Source organism: Perognathus longimembris, chromosome 9 (genome assembly GCF_023159225.1).
Source record: "Perognathus longimembris pacificus isolate PPM17 chromosome 9, ASM2315922v1, whole genome shotgun sequence".
Classification (NCBI taxonomy): domain Eukaryota; kingdom Metazoa; phylum Chordata; class Mammalia; order Rodentia; family Heteromyidae; genus Perognathus; species Perognathus longimembris.
The window spans coordinates 63882276-63901250 of record NC_063169.1 but is presented as its reverse complement, the minus strand read 5'-3'; the positions used below and the strand labels follow the sequence as shown (position 1 = coordinate 63901250).

The window sequence follows — 18975 nt, the reverse complement described above, 5'->3', positions numbered from 1 at the left end:
GGGAAAGTTCTGGAATAATACCCAGTGACCACATCCGAGACCCATTTCTTTCTCCCTCAAATATTCCTGCATGTAATGCTCAGTGTTTTGTTCTTACCCAGGGAAATGCCATGGCTTCGATGGGTTTTGTGGCCCCGTCTTTTACAAAAATGTGACTCCGGGTCCAAACGCTACTACTTGGGTATAATTATCACAGACCACATCATTTGGGGAAAAGGTCTGCCTGGATGTAATCTGACCCTCCATTCCTGTTTCCTTCGAAGCAGGGAGCCACACAAGAGAAGGAGGAGAGTGATCTTGACCCCACAGCCTCCCCGAGCCCGGGCATGCAGGAATGGCTGGCTCAAGCACGCACGGCGCGGATGCATCAGCGGCAGAACAGTCTCCAGCAACAAAAAGTAAGGCATGTCTTACTTCTTCCAAACACGGGAGAGAAATACTTCACAAGGACCAGTTGGTTCTTTACTAAAGAGTCCCTTTCCTCTCTCTTTGGATGGAGCAAGACATTGACTGATCTTTTCAATGGCTCACCCTTGACCACTGGGATCAAAAGAGAAAAGAGAAACGTCTACATAAGATTACACATAGTAGGACTCTGCTACAATCCTCTTCCTCATGAAACACTCTGCTTTCTGATTGGCCACATGTCAGTCTGTTTTATTCAGATAAAAATCTCAGAAAAGCCTCTTCAAATGGGGAGATGTTTGAATGCTGTATCCCCCCTCCTCCCCCGCAAAGAAATGCCATTTGGCTTTCCTTTTGAGTGAATACCATTACAAAGAGGACGGAGAATTGTTATCTAGTGGAGAAATGGGACTGGGATCCAAATGAATGATTTTCCTTGGTATTTTAACTTTGTGTAAAAGGCATATTAAAATGTGGCATTAGGGGCCGGGAATGTGGCTTAGCCATAGAGGGCTTGCCTAGCATGCACAAAGCCCTGGGTTCGATTCCTCGGCACCATATACACAGAAAAAGCCGCAAGTGGCGCTGTGGCTCAAGTAGTAGAGTGCTAGCCTGGAGCATAAAGAAGCCAGGAACAGTGCTCAGGCCCTGAGTTCAAGCTCCAGGACTGGCAGAAAAAAACAACAGCAAACAAACAAAACAAACCACTAAAATGTGGTGTTAGCTAGGCACCAGGTGGCTCACACCTTTAATCCTAGCCACTCAGAAGGCTGAGATCTGAGGTTCACAGTTTGAAGCCTGCCTGTTACCTCCAATTAACCAGCAAAAAGCCTGAAGTGAAGGCATGGTTCAAGCGGTAGATCTACCAGTCTTGAACAAAGGAGCTCAGGGATAACACACACAGACACACACACACACACACACACACACACACACACACACACACACACACACACCACAGACACACACAAACACACGTTGTATTTTAAAAAAGAAGAAAGTATGTTTTCCAAGAGAAAAATCCTTAACTACACATGGAAAAGTAAAGCAAAATCCTTTGCTAGTCCGGTTTGTAATGGGAGGGCAGGATTTTGAGACTTGGTCAACACTCTGCAAGATGAAAGTGCACTTTCGACCACTGGAGGGCGCCATTGCTTAGCGGTTCCTTCTCATCCCGGGCAGCTACCCGTTATCAAAGCTGATAAGGTTCCAGCATAGTTTACGAGGAACGTTGAGGATTTGCCCACGGCACACTCTTTCACACCACATGAACGTTTAGACGTGTATGGCCAGAGTTCCCTGCGAACTTGCTAGCTAGAGAAGCGTGGTTGTCAACATAGCTGTGAGCAGTGCTCTCCAAGTGGCTGGGCTGTGGTGGTAGAGGCTCAGGTGCTGTGTGCCTGTCTTTTGCCTTGCACAGGAGCTGGAACAGGAACTGGAGGCGCAGAAGAGCCTCCTCCGCTCCGTGGCCAGCCGCGGGGAGGAGATCCTCACTCAGCACTCGGCCGCAGAGCCTGCGCGCGACCCCGGGTACGCGTCTACAGGGTTTACTCATTTGCTCTTGTTTCAGGATCTCAGCTGCCTGCTATACCTTTCTGCTTGTTGGTTCGTCTGTTTTGTGTTGTGTGAGCAACACTCACAATAGCAATGGCTAGCGAGTCCCCAGTGTGCCCAGAATTTGTCTCCTAAGTCAGTAGGAAATGCATTATGAAACTGGATGCAGAATTTCTTTCTTTTTCTTTTTTGCCGGTCTTCGGGCTTGAACTTTGGACCTGGATGCTGCCCCTGAGCTCCTTGGGCGCAAAGCTAGTGCTCTACCACTTGAGCCACAGCGCCACTTGGGCTTGTTCTGTGATTAAGTGGAGATAAGCGTCTCACAGACTTTCCCTCCCAAGCTAGAATTGTCATTTGGTAGTTTTTCCTGCAAATGACTTTGGCTCTGTTCCTCATTTATGCATCTTTTTCCCAGGAATAATCATGTAAAGGAGACAGAATTTGTGTTGGGCAGATAAATTGTCTTCGTGCTTTTATTTTGGTAGGAAGTAACACTTATAATGTCAAATAATTGAAAAGACAAGGAAAAGAGATGAACAATTTTATGCAGAATCTTAACAAAAAATTTAATGTTAGTGGATTCTGGTAGCTCATGCCTGTAATCCTAGCTACTCAGAAGGCGGAGACCTGAGGATCATGGTTTGAAACCAGCCCAGGCAGAAACTTCCACAACACTCTTATCTTCTAAATAATCACAGAAAAGTCCAGAAGTGGAGCTGTGTCTTAGGAGCTTCAGTAGAGTGCTAGACTTGAGCAAAACAAACTCAGGTACAGCACCCACGCCTAAGTTGAAATCCTAGGCCTGGTGCAGGAAGAAAAAAAAGATTACAGTATCAAAAATATAGTTATGAGTACTAAGTAAAGTGTGAAATAAGTACATGCATTTTCTGTGTAGAGTAAGAACCAAAATAGTGTAATAATCAAACTAGCTTTGAAGAAGGAAGTTATGGGGATTGAAAGTATTTCTTTTATAGTTTAGTCAATACTGACATCATAGTACTGATTAATAACATCAGTATTGATTTCACATATATAGTATTATATTTTATGTACCTGTAGATATTGTAGACTAGAGATATCATATTATTTCCCTAGTTTTTCACTTAACCCTAAAAATGTAAATTTTATGTTAAAATGGTAAGCAGCTCAAATGCCTGTATTTCTGAGCACCGTTTTCTCACACCTGTAATCCTAGCTACTCAAGAGGCTGAGATCTAAGGATCACCTGTTCAAAGCCAGCCTGGGCAGGAAGGTCTGGGAGAATCTTATCTCCAGTTAACCACAAAAAAAAGAGGGGGGGGCGGGAAATGGAGATGTGACTCAAGTGTTAGAGTACTAGCCTTGAGAAGAAAAAAAAAAAGTTCAGAAGCAGCACCTAGGACTTGAGTTCAAGCCCCAGGGCTGGTATGCATGTGTGAGTGCACGTGCGCGCACACACACACACACACACACACACACACACACACACACATCTCTATTGTCCACCATAATTGAAATACTTAATAGATCTGTGGCAGTGGTCGCTCCAGTGAGACATTCCCTTTCTCCCTCGCTGACTGAGTGACGATTCGTCTTTGCTTCTGCGCTGTGGACTCCGGGTTGCTCCTCTCCTAGTTTCCTGTTTCTTTTTTGGCGACACCTCTGTACAGAGCCAATCCCCACCTTCCTCCCACTGTGTAGGCCCCAGGCTGGAGCTGGGCCATGACTCTTGTCTTGATTATTTTTCTTTCCTTTTCTTAGCCTTCCGCATTGCTAAGATCCCAGGGGACAGACAAACAACTACAGCTGGCTTTTTTTTTTTCAAATAAAAAAATGATTTTATAAAGAACCCTGCCACCAGCCATCTGTACAAGATTCATTTAGAGACTACCCTCCACGCTACAGTATTTATAGAAACCCCTTAGAGGAAGCTTCTCTCCACAGAGTTGATTCCTTGTAACCCTCTTCCTGTCCAAGCCTCTCAGCACCCAGGAAACAAATAGACACGAATGAAGTGATAGCCGGGAGCCAAAGGGAAAAGTGTATTTAACAAAATAAGAACAGAATCACAGTGCCTCAGAAAGAAACCCAGCTCGATTCAGCCTTTAAATTATTAGCTGATTTTCCCAGATCACACAGGTGCCCCACTTCACATATTCACAGATGGCCTGCGTGCCAGGCCGAGGGGAAATCAACTGGGAATCTATGGCTGTGGAGAGGAAAGGAGAATAGTTTCCAAGGGACATGAAAGGCTGTGTTCTAACTTAACATTAACCTGATGCTGTTGGGATTGTGTGTGTGTGTATGTATGTGTGTGTGTGTGTGTGTGTGTGTGTGTGTGTGTGTCTGTATCTGTGTGCCCATGATTATATATAAATCTGAATATGTTAAATCTGTCCTGGTTTTATTTTTGATTCTCCCTCTCTCCCTCCCTCCTTCCCTTTCCTCCCCCCTCCACACGTCCGCCCTCTTCTCTCCTCTGTTCCCTCCCTCCTTCCCTTCTTCTATCACTTTTTGGCTGTTACTAGCGCTGTTCAAAATAACCTTACATGCTCTCAACAAAGAAGGGAGATTTTTCTGAGTTCTCTAGTTAAAAAAAAATAAAAGCAACCGTGAGCAATGGGTTTCTAGAAATTTCTAGGCTTCCTTCAAAAGGCTTTCCCCAAAGACACTGTAATATTCTCATGCTCTAAGAAGAGCTAGCTTTGGAATAGTGCATCTTAGGGAACTTCCCATGTTTCCCCCTCTTCAACAGCGGGCCCGGTGTGAACACATCTATTTGTAGCTGGCATGGTGTGCCCTTGCCCCTGGAACTGAGGTTCCCTAGATTATGATTGTCATCTCTCTCAGGGTTCCCAGTCCTCGTTTACTGAAGGCTTGGGGTTGGCGGGCGGGTATCTGGGCCCGGTGCAGGTGGACGCTCATCACACGTCCTAATATTCTCCACACTCAGGGTCTCCAGCTCTCAATGAGCTGGAGAACATGCTCAAGCGTTTAAAGTAGTTTCTAAGCTTCTTATCCATGGGCCTCCCTCTGCTTTCAGACTGTGCTCCTAATTCTCAGTGGAACGATTATTATTTTTTTTTTAGTACTTCACTAGTATCCATTTATTTTTCTTAAAAAAGTATTCTTTCTGCTCAGGCTTAATTATAATGTGAAAAAAATATTCTCTATGTCTGCTGTTCCCAATGCTTGTATTTTGCCATAGATTAGGGGATCTTGTTCCTGGTTTTAAGGCCAGGTCTAGCACAGAGTAAATGATCTGTCTCGTCCTTTTGCACACATTGTAAACTTAGATTATTTATTCTTCTAATAGTGAAAACCCTGATGTGTTATCCCAGGAGTTGGAAGGGGAGAAGTTGTCGGCAGAAGACCAGATGAGAAAGAAGTGGGAAAGCCTTCACCAAGAATTTAGTACCAAGCAGAAACTTCTACAGAATGTTCTGGAACAGGAGCAGGAACAAGCGGTAGCAAACTTTGTTTTTCCTTTTATATATTAATGAGTGCCTTAGAGATGTATATCGATGAATCGAGAATTTGATGACAGCAATCTACACTTTCATTTCTGAGTTCAAACTAGAACATGAGCAAAGGAATCCTCCTGGCTGTTTCTTTTCTCTTCCTTTCCTTTTGTCCACTTTGTTCACTCACTTTTCTTTGCACAGGCTGGCCTTGAACTCACAGTCTTCCTGTTTCATCTTCCCCCGTGCTGGGATGACAGGTGTATACCATCCCACCCAGTGCTACCTTTGTCTGAACAAGTCTGTGTCACCTTCCCCTATGTAATTACATATTTATATGTAATAGCTCATTTCCTATCCAGATACCGTATTTGCTTAAAGATGATCACATACGGTTCTGCGTTCGCACAATCCATTTCACATTGGTTGGTTTCTGCCTTCGACATTCAAGTGGAATGTCAAGTCAGAGGTAGCACACCCAGGCTAACGAGAATCCCAGCAATCCAGAGCTAAGCTGTCAGCCTAGCTGACTTCCTGCGGCTGCTTCCTGTGTCCAGTACTGTCAGAAGGCATAATGAGAACCAGATGGGGAGCACACAGGGTCAGAGGGGCCAGACGCCAGCGGTCAGCTGGGACGGGTACCGACCACCCAGCAGGCTGGGTCTCAGGTGACGGATGTGTCATCCAAGGGAACCGAACCAGCAGCGGAAGGTTCCTGTACATCATAGCTGTCAGTCCACCCAATGTAGAAGCCAGGGAACAGGCAGAGATCAAGAGGCAGTGGAGAGTGCTCTGGAGACAGTGCTCAGGGAAGTGACTGCCATTCTCACTGTAAGCAGGGCATGCAGCCTTGAACCGGGGGCTGTGCTTGCTTCCCACCAGTCCAAATTGGTGCTTACCAATTTCATGCCTACCGGCTCTTCTGCACACTAGACAACCCCACAGCTCTCCCTGTGGCTCGCTCAGCTCCGACTCGCCTCTGAGGCTGGAAAGGGAACGCTTTACCGTTCTTCTTACCACACCCGTTGTATTTGAACACGGTCAGGTATCCTGGGTCCTTCTCCCAAGGTGCCTTGGAGGCGGTTTGCTTCTGTTGGGTGTAAAAATGGAAGGAAAGGAAGGGACAGAGCCTGGAACCGGTGGCCGCTTCTGAGCAGGATGGGGGCATTCTTTCATGAGCATGATCATAGTCTAGCCATCAGCATGACGAACCACCCTGAGGCCAGGAAGCTTTACCTCCAACCTGCCGTCCTCTAACCTAGGCTAGCACCTCGGGGCCCTGCCGCTAGGCAGAGGCAGAGCTGGAATGGAGGGGCAGATGTGTCTGCTTTCAGTTTCTCCCGTGTGTGTGTGTGTGTGTGTGTGTGTGTGTGTGTGTGTGTGTGTGTGTGTGTGTGTGTGTCTGTGTGTCTGTGTCTGTATGTGTGTGTGTGTGTGTGTGTGTGTGTGTGTCTGTGTGCCAGTCCTGGGGCTGGAACTCAGGGCCTGGGCACTGTCCTTGAGCGTTCCTTACTCAAAGCTGCACTCTACCACTTCAGCCACAGCTCCACTTCCAGCTTTTTTTAAAATTTATTTTGATAGTTTTGATGGGGATAAGAGTCTCACACCGCACAGACTTTTCCTGCCTGGGCTGGCTTTGAACTGTGATCCTCAGATCTCAGCCTCCTGAGCAGCTAGGATGACAGGCGTGAGTCACCAGCGTGGCCCGGCTTCAAAGGCCGTCCTTTTTCGTACTTACAAACCAGCATTCCTGCACGCAGGTAGACTGGACATGTAGAAGCAGACGCAATCTGGGGGTTCTAGATGAGCTAGATCAGGGACTTCTCCAGCCTCAGTGTCTCAGAGCAGGCGTTCTTCCGATCGCTCGAGAACCTCTAGGCAGAAAGCCCCGCGTGGCTTCCAGTGAGATTCGGCTCCGGTTTCAGAATCTGCTCCCCAACCCAGGAAATAGTGCATCCCTCTGTGACAAAGCTGCCCTGACTGTAAGCAGAAACTCTCAGGAGAGAAAGATGGAGGAAAACGTTGTCGTAGATTATACCGAAGCCCGCTTGAGCCCCGTGGGCGGCAGTAGGGACGCGCTCGTGTAAGACGCCCCCCCGTGTTGTCCGCAGCTGTACAGCCGGCCCCACCGCCTGCTGCCCGGCGCGGGCGCACCACTGCCCACGAGCGAAGCAGCCGCGCACGGCGCCCCCGTGACCTCGCTGCTGGGGGGCCTGAGCCAGGCCCTGGAGGAGGTGTCGTCCCAGGTAGGGAGCGGCTTGGCGGTGCTTGTCCTGGTTTGACTTGGTCTTGGCCTGGCTTGGAGTCCTTGACTTGATCCCTGTGGAGTTCCCACAGCCCGGATCGTGAGTGGGGAGGGTGGCCACGGGGGATGGGTCCTGAGACAGAAAGCCGCTGACCCCTGACCCCTGACCCCTGACCCTGGCATCTCTTGTTGATTTCTCAGGCCACTGTCATTGATTCTTTGTCGTGTGTGTGTGTGTGTGTGTGTGTGTGTGTGTGTGTGTGTGTGTGTGTTATTCTTTTCCAGGGGGCCGGGGCGAAGGGGCAGGATATCCACCTGGAGCAGAAGCTGTACGATGGGGTCTCAGCCACGTCCACCTGGCTGGATGATGTTGAAGAGCGGTTGTTTGTTGCCCCAGCACTTTTACCCCAAGAAACAGAGACTTGTCTCTTCACCCAAGAGGTAGGCTTGGCCGTTCTCCTTCACGCAGGGGATTTCAAAGCACGTAGAATGGTGATACGGGGTCATGAGTCGTATAGAGCAAGAAGACCAAGAAGGACACAGAGTTCTAGATTTCACAATGGTACATGTCCAATTAGTACTTGTACAACAGAGTTGGTGACCTACAAAAAAAAAAAACTCTCAGTCGTTTTATGCTTTATTTGTGTGTATAAGAAGAGAAAAATGGAGTGCTTTTTGCATAAAGACTGTTGGGTCTCCCAAATCCTTCCATCTAAAACACAGACTTTAAAAATCAGTGTTGGCAGGATTGGGGCAGCGACCCAACAGTATGTAACTAAAACCAAACAATTACTCAACATATAAAGGTCAAAAATTGACCTCTCAGGGGAATACAATAGCTCAAAAGCTAGGTATGTACGTTCATATAAGACTACTGTCGACATATGGTCTAATATCAACATTACATTTAAAGCCCCAGGCGAACTTTCTTGGGCGTGGCCACGTGGCTACTGTATATGTTCTTGATACATTGTAGATTGTATATATGTCTACCTGACCTAGAGAAGAGATAGAAAAACAGGACGTAAGATATCATAAGAAATGTACACACTACCCTACTATGTAACTGTACCCTTTTTGCACAACACCTTTTCAAAAAATTTGTGTTCAATTAATAAACAAATAAATTTAAAGAAAAAAATAAGTGTTGGCCAGGTACCAGTGTGTCACCCTATAATCCTAGCTAGGCAGGAGGCTCTGGCCTGAGGATTATGGTTTGAAGCCAGTGTGGGCAGAAAAGTCTGTGCGATTCTTATCTCCAATTAACCGGCCAAAAGCCTGAAATGGAGTTGTTCCTCAAGTGGTAGAGTGCCAGCCTGGAGTGGGGAAAAAGCTAAGCAAGAGCGTGAGGACCTGAGTTCAAGTCCCGGTGCCAGCATGCCAAACGACTTATTTAATTTATACACAGCCATGGACCAAACTTAGGCAAATGATTAGCATTAGCTAATGTCTTTAAAGTCCTTCAGAAAATCTCTTGGAGAAAAACTTTGAACATGTACACATTGCCTTGATATACTCATTACTAAAGCAGGGAGATTTTTGTTTGGAAACTTTTACTTTGAAGAAAAGACTTAAACTGCCTAGTGGTTTCTGGAGCTAACCAGAGAAATGAGGCTTTTCTTCTGTGACCACCCCCCCTCCCAGGCTCTTGCCAAAGACATTAAGGAAATGTCTGAAGAGATGGATAAAAACAAGCACTTGTTTTCACAAACGTTCCCGGAGAGCGGCGATAACCGCGAGGTCATCGAAGGCACGCTGGGCTCTCTCCACGGCCGGCTCTCGCTGCTGGACTCCGCCGTGAGCCAGCGCTGTCAGCAGATGAAGGAGAGGCTGCAACACATCCTCAATTTCCAGGTACATACGACGGCATGGAGGGGTAGGTGCACGTTCTCAGTGGATAGTCAATGATCAGCGAAGGCTTTTGAAGTGGCTGACCCAGAGATAATAGCATTGCTGGAAACCCAATAGATTTAACTGGCTTAAGGCTGAGGAAACGACCAGTGTCATGCCTCTGGAAAACCTAGAGGAACTAGGCACTGGTGACTCGTACCTGTAGTCCATGCAACTCAGGAAGCTGAAGCCTGAGGGCTGCGGTTCAAAGCCAGATCAGACGAGAAAGCCCATGCAACTTTGATCTTCATTCAGGAATGAGAGCCGTGATTCAAGTGGTAGAGCTCTAGCCTTGAGAACAAAAACCTCAGTGACACTACCCCAGGCCCTGAGTTCAAGCCCCAGGACCAACCTCCCCTCTCCCCAACACCCCTCCCCAAAGGCAAAGCTGTGGAAACCATTGAGGTAAAAGATGGGCTGCATAAAACTTTAAATGCAACCAACAAAAGCCAAATTGATAGTTTGTTATAATTACCAGCCAGAGATAGTAGCCCAGACTTGAAAGCCCAGGAGACTTGGAAGTGACTGCAGTCTACTTCCTCTGGCCTTTGTTAAAATGTATTATGTTACTTATGTTACTGACTCCAGACTCATGACCTTTAATTGCTGTATTAAAATTCTGTTGCCAAGAAAATAATAGTGTGCTTATGAAACTCTCTTATGACGACTCACTAAAGTAATGCAGAGGCTACTGATAGACCTTTCATTCCTAATAAAAAGTGCCCCATGAACACACTTCAGTTTTAAATGAAGGCTGCTTTCAGCAAATGTGGGAGGGTTGTAAGATATCCATCATTGGCACCAACCCGAGATACACCTCTAGCAGGTGTTGTATTGTCCATTCACCAAAATTTCAGATGCACCCTTGACTTGAATCTTCACAACATCCCTGTTAGGTATATATTTTTCTCATAGGAGTTTTGCAAAGACAGAAAAGCAGGTAACAGAAAAGGAGAAAAGGTAAGCAGGTAGATAGATGATGAATAGATGATAGGTAGGTAGATTGATCGATAAATAATAGATGATAGAATAGATCATAGGTATGTAGATAGGTAGATACATAGCACCTGTCTTGTAGTCTATTTTATCTTAGATAAATGTCATTCACATTACATTCTGGCTGAGATGTTCTGGAATATTCATTTATTTTAAACATACCAAGAAGATTAGGGTGACAAGCACTGCTTGTGACTGATATTTTAGCTCCCTTTGTGTACATGTAACAAACAGTGCTTTGTGCAGTACATTTTTCAGGTGGTAGTTTTAGCACCTTGATGAACTGTTACTAGCTCTTTTTTTATCTTCTCCTACGTCAGTATTATTTCTCCTATTAATTGACTTTCTACAGTACTCCAGCTGGACTCTCTTTATCTGTAAGTTTCCTCTCCCCAGAGCCAACCGCTAGGTTGAAAGACAATATTGGAAAACCAGTTGTGTTTGTACTGATCACGTGTATGTTTCTCTTGTTGCTCCATAAGCCATCAGTGTAACCTCTGTCTATATAACGCTTACACTGCAGGAGGGGTTGTACAGAATCTAGAGCTGGTTTCATGTTTGTAAAAGGAAGGGCGTAGGTTCCTGATAACATCTTCTATCCGGAACGTGAGCATCCATGGTGTTCCGTGCTCGGGGAGGCCCTAGAACCAGTTCCAAAGCAGGGATGTTTGCTTTACCATTCTGAAGACTTTGTGTTATGTACCACGATTTTGAATTCCCTGTGGTCACATCCCGCTGTCCTCTCGCTTTCCTCCTTAGAATGACCTGAAGGTGCTGCGGACGTCACTTGCGGACACTAAGTATGTCACTCTGCAGAAACTGGCCAACGTGTTTGAGCAGCCTGTGGCAGAACAGATAGAGGTATTGATAGCTAGCTTTGGCTGGAGGGGCAAACACATAGATACCTTCGTTACTCTGAAATTTCAAGTATTCCGTGAAAGATGAACAGCTTGCTGGAGGATTGTTGGACATACTTTGCAGTGCTGAGGTTGGACAGTACACAGGTGACATCAAGTCTGCTATCTTTGCACGGGGCTAAGAAGTGTAAGGGCAGTGTGTCATGGGCAGAGGATTGGCCTGCAGGTGTGTGCTCCCCTCCAGGAGAGAAGATGAATGTCTAGCTGCCCTTGGGCGAGCACCAAGTGCTATGGACACTCAGAGAAGGAAGAATTTCCCCCACTGAGAGCGCAACCCGAAAAGGCTTAGTGAACAGTAGGACACATTCGGATTTTTAACATTTAGGGACTTAGAAGAAATGTGTCAAGGTAACGAGAACAGAAAGGACAAAAGACACATGCCTAGAAAATTCTGAGCACTTGCAGAAAACTACAGGGAATCCCTACTTGGTTCCGTTTCGTATAGTTGAAAGCACTGAGGGCAAGTGAGGTTGGTCACATTTAAAGCAGCGAGCAGAGCCTGTGGAACATCAGAGAACATGGACCTAATTCTGTAAACCTTGGATCTCTGCACAGTATTTATTGCATAACCCATTCGCTGGAAAGGAATAAATAAGAACATACCACGGGTATAGGTATATTTACTTGCTTCTGGATTATCAGCAAACACTCTGTCTTCTCATAGAACATCCGTAAAGCGGAATTTAAAAATAAAAGAAGAGGGGCTGAGGATATGGCCTAGTGGCAAGAGTGCTTGCCTTGTATACATGAGGCCCTGGGTTCGATTCCCCAGCACCACATATACAGAAAATGGCCAGAAGTGGCGCTGTGGCTCAAGTGTGCTAGCCTTGAGCAAAAAGAAGCCAGGGACAGTGCTCAGGCCCTGAGTTCAAGGCCCAGGACTGGCCAAAAAAAGAAAAGAGAAGAAAAGAAAAATAAAAGAAGAGCTGGCATGAGTGATTTGTGCCTGTAATTCCAGCTACTCAGGAGGATGAGATTGGGGTGTGTTGGGGGGGGGGTTCTAATTCAATGTCAGTTTGGGTAGGAAAGTCAATGAGACTCCATTTCTAAAATAACCAAAAAGCAGGGCCAAAGGTATAGCTCAAATGATAGCACAGACAGGCATAGCTAGCTTGCTCCCACCTACCCAATAAAAAAGAAAGAAAAGGAAACCCTGAATGTGGTAGAACATAGCTTGAAGTGCATGGCATTTTTGAGTATGGTAGGTCACCTTGCACACTTTCCATATCTGGTGGAGTTATGAGGGAAGTTTGAGAACAAAATGAATCAATTTCAGAGCCTGCTTATGATAGTACCAGGGTCAGGGAACAGGAGATGGATTATGAGGTTCAGTAGCCATTACCATGAGAAGGAATGAGGACTTGAATGCAGTAGAATGGCAATAAAAGCAGGGAGGATGGAAGACATGGAGGACGCACTTGGAATGCCAGCTAAGTAATGATGAGACGCACTTGGTAGGATTTCTTTACCTAATTTCAGTTGATGCGAGGGGTAAACCATAGAGGGAGCCCTGTGAACTAGAGAACTCCTGAAACACACATGAGAGACGGCCACTTAAAAAATAGTTTGAAAGTTATAGCTTCCAAATGAAAAGTTGCTTTTCTTTTTCTCTTATGCTGATACTGGGGCTTGGATCTTTTCTGAGTCGTAAATCATTTTCTTTATTGGCTTGCTTCCTTGTTTTGTTCGTGTTGCTATTCTTCCTAAGAAAGGATTGCACTACTGCTGTACTGTGAACTTGTGTACTGCGTGCTTGAAAATGTCCGTGCCCTTGAGCTCACACTTTATTATTGCTTGGCTCTTGTTAGAACTCTTGATCAGCAATCGATTTCTTTAAAGATCTGTACATGTCTGCTTACAGTGTTGGCTGGGAAATCTAAAGATCATGGAATTCCCGGGGCCCTTGGCATTCTGAAATGTCACCATGCTTTGCTTGTGGGAGGGTCTATTTTTATCCTGTGTGCTGGGAATTCAGTGGGCCCTTTGGATTTGGTAGTTCTCATCTTTCCAGTTTAGCATTTTTTTCTAATGATTTATTTCATATTTTTTTCAGTTCTTGATTTAGACAAACTTTCTGAAACTCCTTTCAATAAGATGTTGAGTGTTTTCATTCATCGCTGTAACTCATTTTAATTTTGCTTTGTTTATTCTTGCTGTGTTTATTTCTTTTTTCTCATTATCTTTAGTCATACAAAAGAGCTGACATTTTACTTGTTGGTTTCTGTTTTTGTTTGTTATTTTTAATTGAGACTTTTCTCTTTGTGTCTTTTTTGCTCTACTTTTTTCCCTAAAGGAATTTCACCTCCAAACTCTTCCATTAAGTTTTGCATTTCTGCTCTTACGTGGTTACTTCTCCAGGCCTCAGTGTGGTTTTCTGAATGATTCATTTTATGGTATATCCTACCCCTCCTCCTGTTTTTGAGTGAACACATTATCTTTTGTTTTGTTTTGTTTTCTTGCCAGTCCTGGGCCTTGAACTCAGGGCCTGAGCACTGTCCCTGGCTTCTTTTTGCTCAAGGCTAGCACTCTACCACTTGAGCCACAGCACCACCCCCCGGCTTTTTCTATATATATGGTGCTGAGGAATCGAACTCAGGGCTTCATGAGGCGAGCACTCTGCCACTAGGCTATATTCCCAGGCCCACATTTTCTTTTGTAATAGTGATTGATGTTTGTGTGTGTGTGTGTGTGTGTGTGTGTGTGTGTGTGTGTGTGTGTGTGTGTGGTTTGTTTTCTTCCAAGGTGCTGTCATTTGTTTACTCATTTCCATACTGGGAACTTTTCTTAGATATATGAATTGGGTGTAATGCTTGTTTTCTACTTGCATTTAGGTTGAGGGGAGAAACAGTAAATGGGCACGCTAAGCAAGGATGGTTCGTGACGATCTTGAGATACTGATGGGTGAAGGCAGAGAGCAATTTGTTGGCAGTTTCCGTGTTCGATTCTTAGACCTCCTCTTGGCAGTGTGAGATTGCTTTCCATTGTGTGTCTGACTGGTAGAGGACTAGCCATTGTGCTTTCGGAAGCAGGATAACTTCAGCAGCCCAAGGCCAACACTCAGCCGCTTTATTTCAATCCAGCACTTGAGGCCACTGCTGAGCCTCTTACCTCTCCAGAAAGCACACTTGCCGTCGTAGCGAAGAGAGGGGGGTTGTGTGGAACGAAGGAAACGCCACAGGGACTCACTTGTTCTTTAAACTGCATTTCACCAGCTCTCCTTCCTCAGCTCCCACCTTGCCATTCCACTGCGGTGCTGAGTTCACAGTGCCATTCTACTCAGGTGCTGAGTTCACAGTGCTCTCTCCGCTGCGGGTCCCCGAGGGTCCTGAGTTCCTCCTGAAACGCCTGTGGCTTTCCCTGCGCGGATGTGCATTCCTCTCCTAGATGAGATTCAGCTTTTTCAGACTTGCAAAAGCGATGTTTTATGTACCGAAAATTCGTTAGTATTATCTTGTTTCCTTTTCCTTGTCGATTTATGGAGGAAAACACTCCAGAAAACAAGCAAACAATGCAGTGGGTTACAGGAAAGGGAAGATTAAACCCATTTGTGTCTCATCTGCCATCTGGACTCCAGGCTCTTTCCATTATCAAGGGCGACTGGAGTTGTGTGTCTTCCAAAAGCCTACTTAGAGAGAGAGGGCTTGCTGGCCGCTTCCTCCCTTCTCCACTCGCTAATGGAGATAGGTTGCATCATGAAGTTTAGCGCTTAAATCTGTTCAGGCTTGTTTTGGGTTTCTCTCATCTCCTGACCAGACTGTCCCAGGATGAGGTCTGATTCTGGCCCTGCAGACCTCACACCAAGAAGAGGAGGCTTAGCGGCAGCAGATGGCTTGATGCTTCTGCTCCCTAGCACTGAGCACACATTCCTTTACAGTGCTTGCCTTGAGTTTTCCAATTGCTTTCAGGATCTTTCTCCAAAGAGATTCCCAAATTCCATTTCAAGAAACTGGACATGGTCCTTAGCAAATCTCAGACGAATGCTCTTTTATAACTACAGCCCACAGCCTGATTTTTGTTCAAGTGTGGCCATTCACACGCCCTCTTCGTTTTTTAAGGAAGCCACCCTGTTCCCACATCTCTCATTCCTCCATCCCTCCGTACCTCCAGAAGGATGATCTGAGTAGAATAACGGGCCTTCGTCCTTTTCTTTCCCCATACAACCTATGACTGTGGTTTTTATGTGGTGGTGAAATGACTCTTTTTGTACGTATTCCGTTTTATTTTGTAAAGTGAAGGAAAACAAATAGGTACAATGATCATATCTTGTTGGGGAGGGGGGCGGGGAGCTGGTCCTAGGCATTATAACGAAATGTCATGAATCCTACCTAGGCAATACAGCAGGCTGAAGAGGGACTGAAGGAACTGGATGTCGGAATCACTGAATTAAAAAGGCGTGGTGACAAGTTGCAGATTGAGCCACCAGCCCTGCAAGAACTCTCCAAACTCCAGGTATAGTCCTCAGCCAGGACTGTTCAGCGTCAATGGTATAGCCCAACTGAAAGTCAAGAAAGTGTTCTTTCCTCCATTTTCTTGGCTTTCTTTATGGACTTTGTGGCTTTTCCGTCTTAACTTTTCTTCCAAGTAGCACTTAGAAAGATTTCTGAAAATTAGTGAAATGAGTTATATTCACATGCTTCTAATGGTTCATAGTTTTCTGCCTTTTATGATTATTCTGATCGCCAACTGTTGTGCTAGCATCTTGTAACATATTTATCTAATCTTAACAATGTGATCGTCATCATTACTACTTACATTATTACCCAGAGGTAATTATTACCTACTTAAATGAACAAATATTCAAGGTAAGACTTTTCAGAAAGTGAGGGTTTTGGGGGGCGGGGTGTTGGATTTTATCTTTCACACATATTTGATTGGAGGAAAGACATATTTTTAACTCTAGAAAAACAACCAAAAAGTTAAACTAGAAAGTGATTCAATTTTGACAGATTTCGCCGCATCTTTGAGGAATAGGTTCATGTGCTTGCCAATGTGTGACACCTGTTGGAGGGTGCGACATAGTGAGCTAGAGGCAGGAGTCTAGTGGTCGAGCACTCGCCTAGCAAACACCAAGCAAGCACGGGATCAACCCACGAGTGCCACAACGCAAGTCTGATACGGGGTGGAAGTGGCCGAGATACCACACCAGTGGAATTTACCACCCGACAGACAATGTCTTTATTATGTTATATTAAATAAAACGCACATCGTTGTGGGCTGTGACACATACTTGCCCCTTTGCAGGTCTAATCAGAGCGATTGAGGATTCGTTGTGTGGGTCAAGTGTAAGGTCACAAGTCCTTTCTTTGGAGAAAATAAAATAGCTCTTCTAAACGAGCGCACATTTGCACTCCCTCTCATCTCTTCCTCTTCTCCCCAACCCACCTCCTCCGCCTTGGGCTTTTTAACACACTTTTCCCATGGCCCTTCAGCATCAGGTGTAAGAGTCAAAAGTCATAGCTGTAAGGAGTCATTAAGTTGAACTTATCCAGACTCAACCATTTGGCCTGCTCTTCCTTCCTGTGATAGATTAATCAGGTCCAGATGCCTCAATAAATTTTCTGGTTGGTGTATCATAATCTCCTAGAATGTCTTTCCAGATTAAATCATTGTTTACCCCCACCACATTTGGCGGAAAGAATTGGCTTTTCCAAGTCTCCATGTCTTGCCGTTCACCTTAAATTCTATTTCACTAACTCTTTGAGTGATAGTCTAAAAATCTTACATTATTTAACAGCCAAAAATGTTAAGGATAGTATATTGAGTCTATAAAGTCACTTAAGTTCTGAGAACATTATAAGAAATAAAATTAAAATGTTTCACACGTCTCCTTAGCCATAATGGCATTTTATCACCACCTTAACTCTACATGTGTGGCTATATGAGATGTTTGTCAAATCTACCTTATATGCCATTTCTAGGAACTATTCAATTATGCTGTTTGGACTCTAGAAAATTAAGCTTAATTTTTTAACAGGTTTTTTTTGTTTCTTCATTTGCATTTTTATTTCATTACCTATTTTATTGTTTATTTATTTTGTTTATGTTGCAGTGCTAGAGATTAAACTGTGTTCCTCATTCACTAGATAAACTTATTACCACTGAGTGACATTGCAAGCTATGTATTTTACTTGTTTAATCCATCTAAATTGTATTTTGCTATGTCATGAGATAACACAGTAACTTTATTTTTCCTCAAATAGTTGAGTTATTCCTGCCTTGCATTGTTTATTGAATATTTCATCATTTTCCCTGGTGATTCTATCATTAAGTATTTAAAATATTGTTCCTTATCTAAAATATCTCTTTTGTGCTTTATTATTGTTCATTTAAAAATAAATCTTCAAACAGAAATAGATAAGAATGATGAAAAATTTTAACAGAAGAAGAACACGAACTCTTGAGTATCAAATGATTGCAAAGACATAGCCCTGGAAATAATAGAGTACAGGCACAAGAATAGAGGTCCAGAACTTCCCTTATTTGAAAAACACTTGTGAGGTGTAGGTCATAAGAAAGACAAGTTCTGAAACTTATCAGAAGGAGAATCCTTGGTTGGGTCATTGGCCTGGAAGTAATCTATCTATCCATATATAATATATAGACATATGTCTCTATAATATATAGACATATATATAATATGCCTCTATATATGTCTATATCTATATCTCTGTCTATCACTCTCTTTCTCTATCTATCTATCTATCTATCTATCTATCTATCTATCTATGTCTTTGGGCCCATGCCAGCCTGTGGCCTGAGGGTGACTCTGGTTGTTTCTGTTCATCAGGACATGTACGATGAACTGATGCTGACCATCGGCTCGCGGAGGAGTGGTCTGAACCAAAATCTTGCCCTCAAGAGTCAGTACGAAAGGGCCCTGCAAGACCTGAATGACCTGCTAGAAACAGGACAGGAGAAGATGTCAGGAGATCACAAAACCATCGTGTCCTCCAAAGAAGAAATCCAGCAGCTACTGGACAAGCATAAGGTAAAAAAGAACAAGAAAAATTAGCTGTGAAAGCATCTTCTCAAACGCTGGTCAGGTTTGTAGTCATTCCCAGTGTTCTCAGTCTCTCACGTGCTCTTATTTGTACCATTGACTTCTTAAGAGAATCAAGTGTGCACGCAAAGCCATTGTCAATTATTATAGGCTATGTTTCCATACTGTATACATGAACCAAGGAAACTGGTAATGTTACCTAGCAGCAGTTTGTTCCTATGTAAACTACCACCCAGGAGAATCTTCAGGACTGGTCAGAGGAGCCCAGCTTTGTTCTAGCTGAGTCTCCTATGTGGCCTTTATGGCCCTTTGTCTCTCTAGTGCTTGCTGCTCTCTCTGCCCTCCCTGTCCTGGTATCCTGCCGAGGACTCCCTGCTCTGCTCTGGGAATACAGAGCTACGCCCTCAGCTCTGGGATTGAGGTTATGTGTGTTCTCTGCGTCATTCAGTTTTTCTGGCTTCTGAGCATAGTCTCCTCTCCTTGTTGAAGGCGTCAGAGGTTTTCGTGGGGACACCAAGTTCCCTTACT

The 18975-nt window shown here is 44.7% G+C and overlaps 1 protein-coding gene across 1 annotated transcript in view; it reads left to right on the top strand.

The window, feature by feature from the left end:
* Positions 1-18975, top strand: part of Syne1 (spectrin repeat containing nuclear envelope protein 1) — a 367506-nt gene that overhangs the window by 253030 nt on the left and 95501 nt on the right. Inside the window, 9 exon segments of the mRNA XM_048354307.1 lie at positions 267-398; positions 1826-1935; positions 5255-5405; positions 7511-7645; positions 7930-8085; positions 9289-9498; positions 11290-11391; positions 15777-15896; positions 18235-18435. Coding sequence (XP_048210264.1) covers positions 267-398; positions 1826-1935; positions 5255-5405; positions 7511-7645; positions 7930-8085; positions 9289-9498; positions 11290-11391; positions 15777-15896; positions 18235-18435 — 1317 coding nt within the window.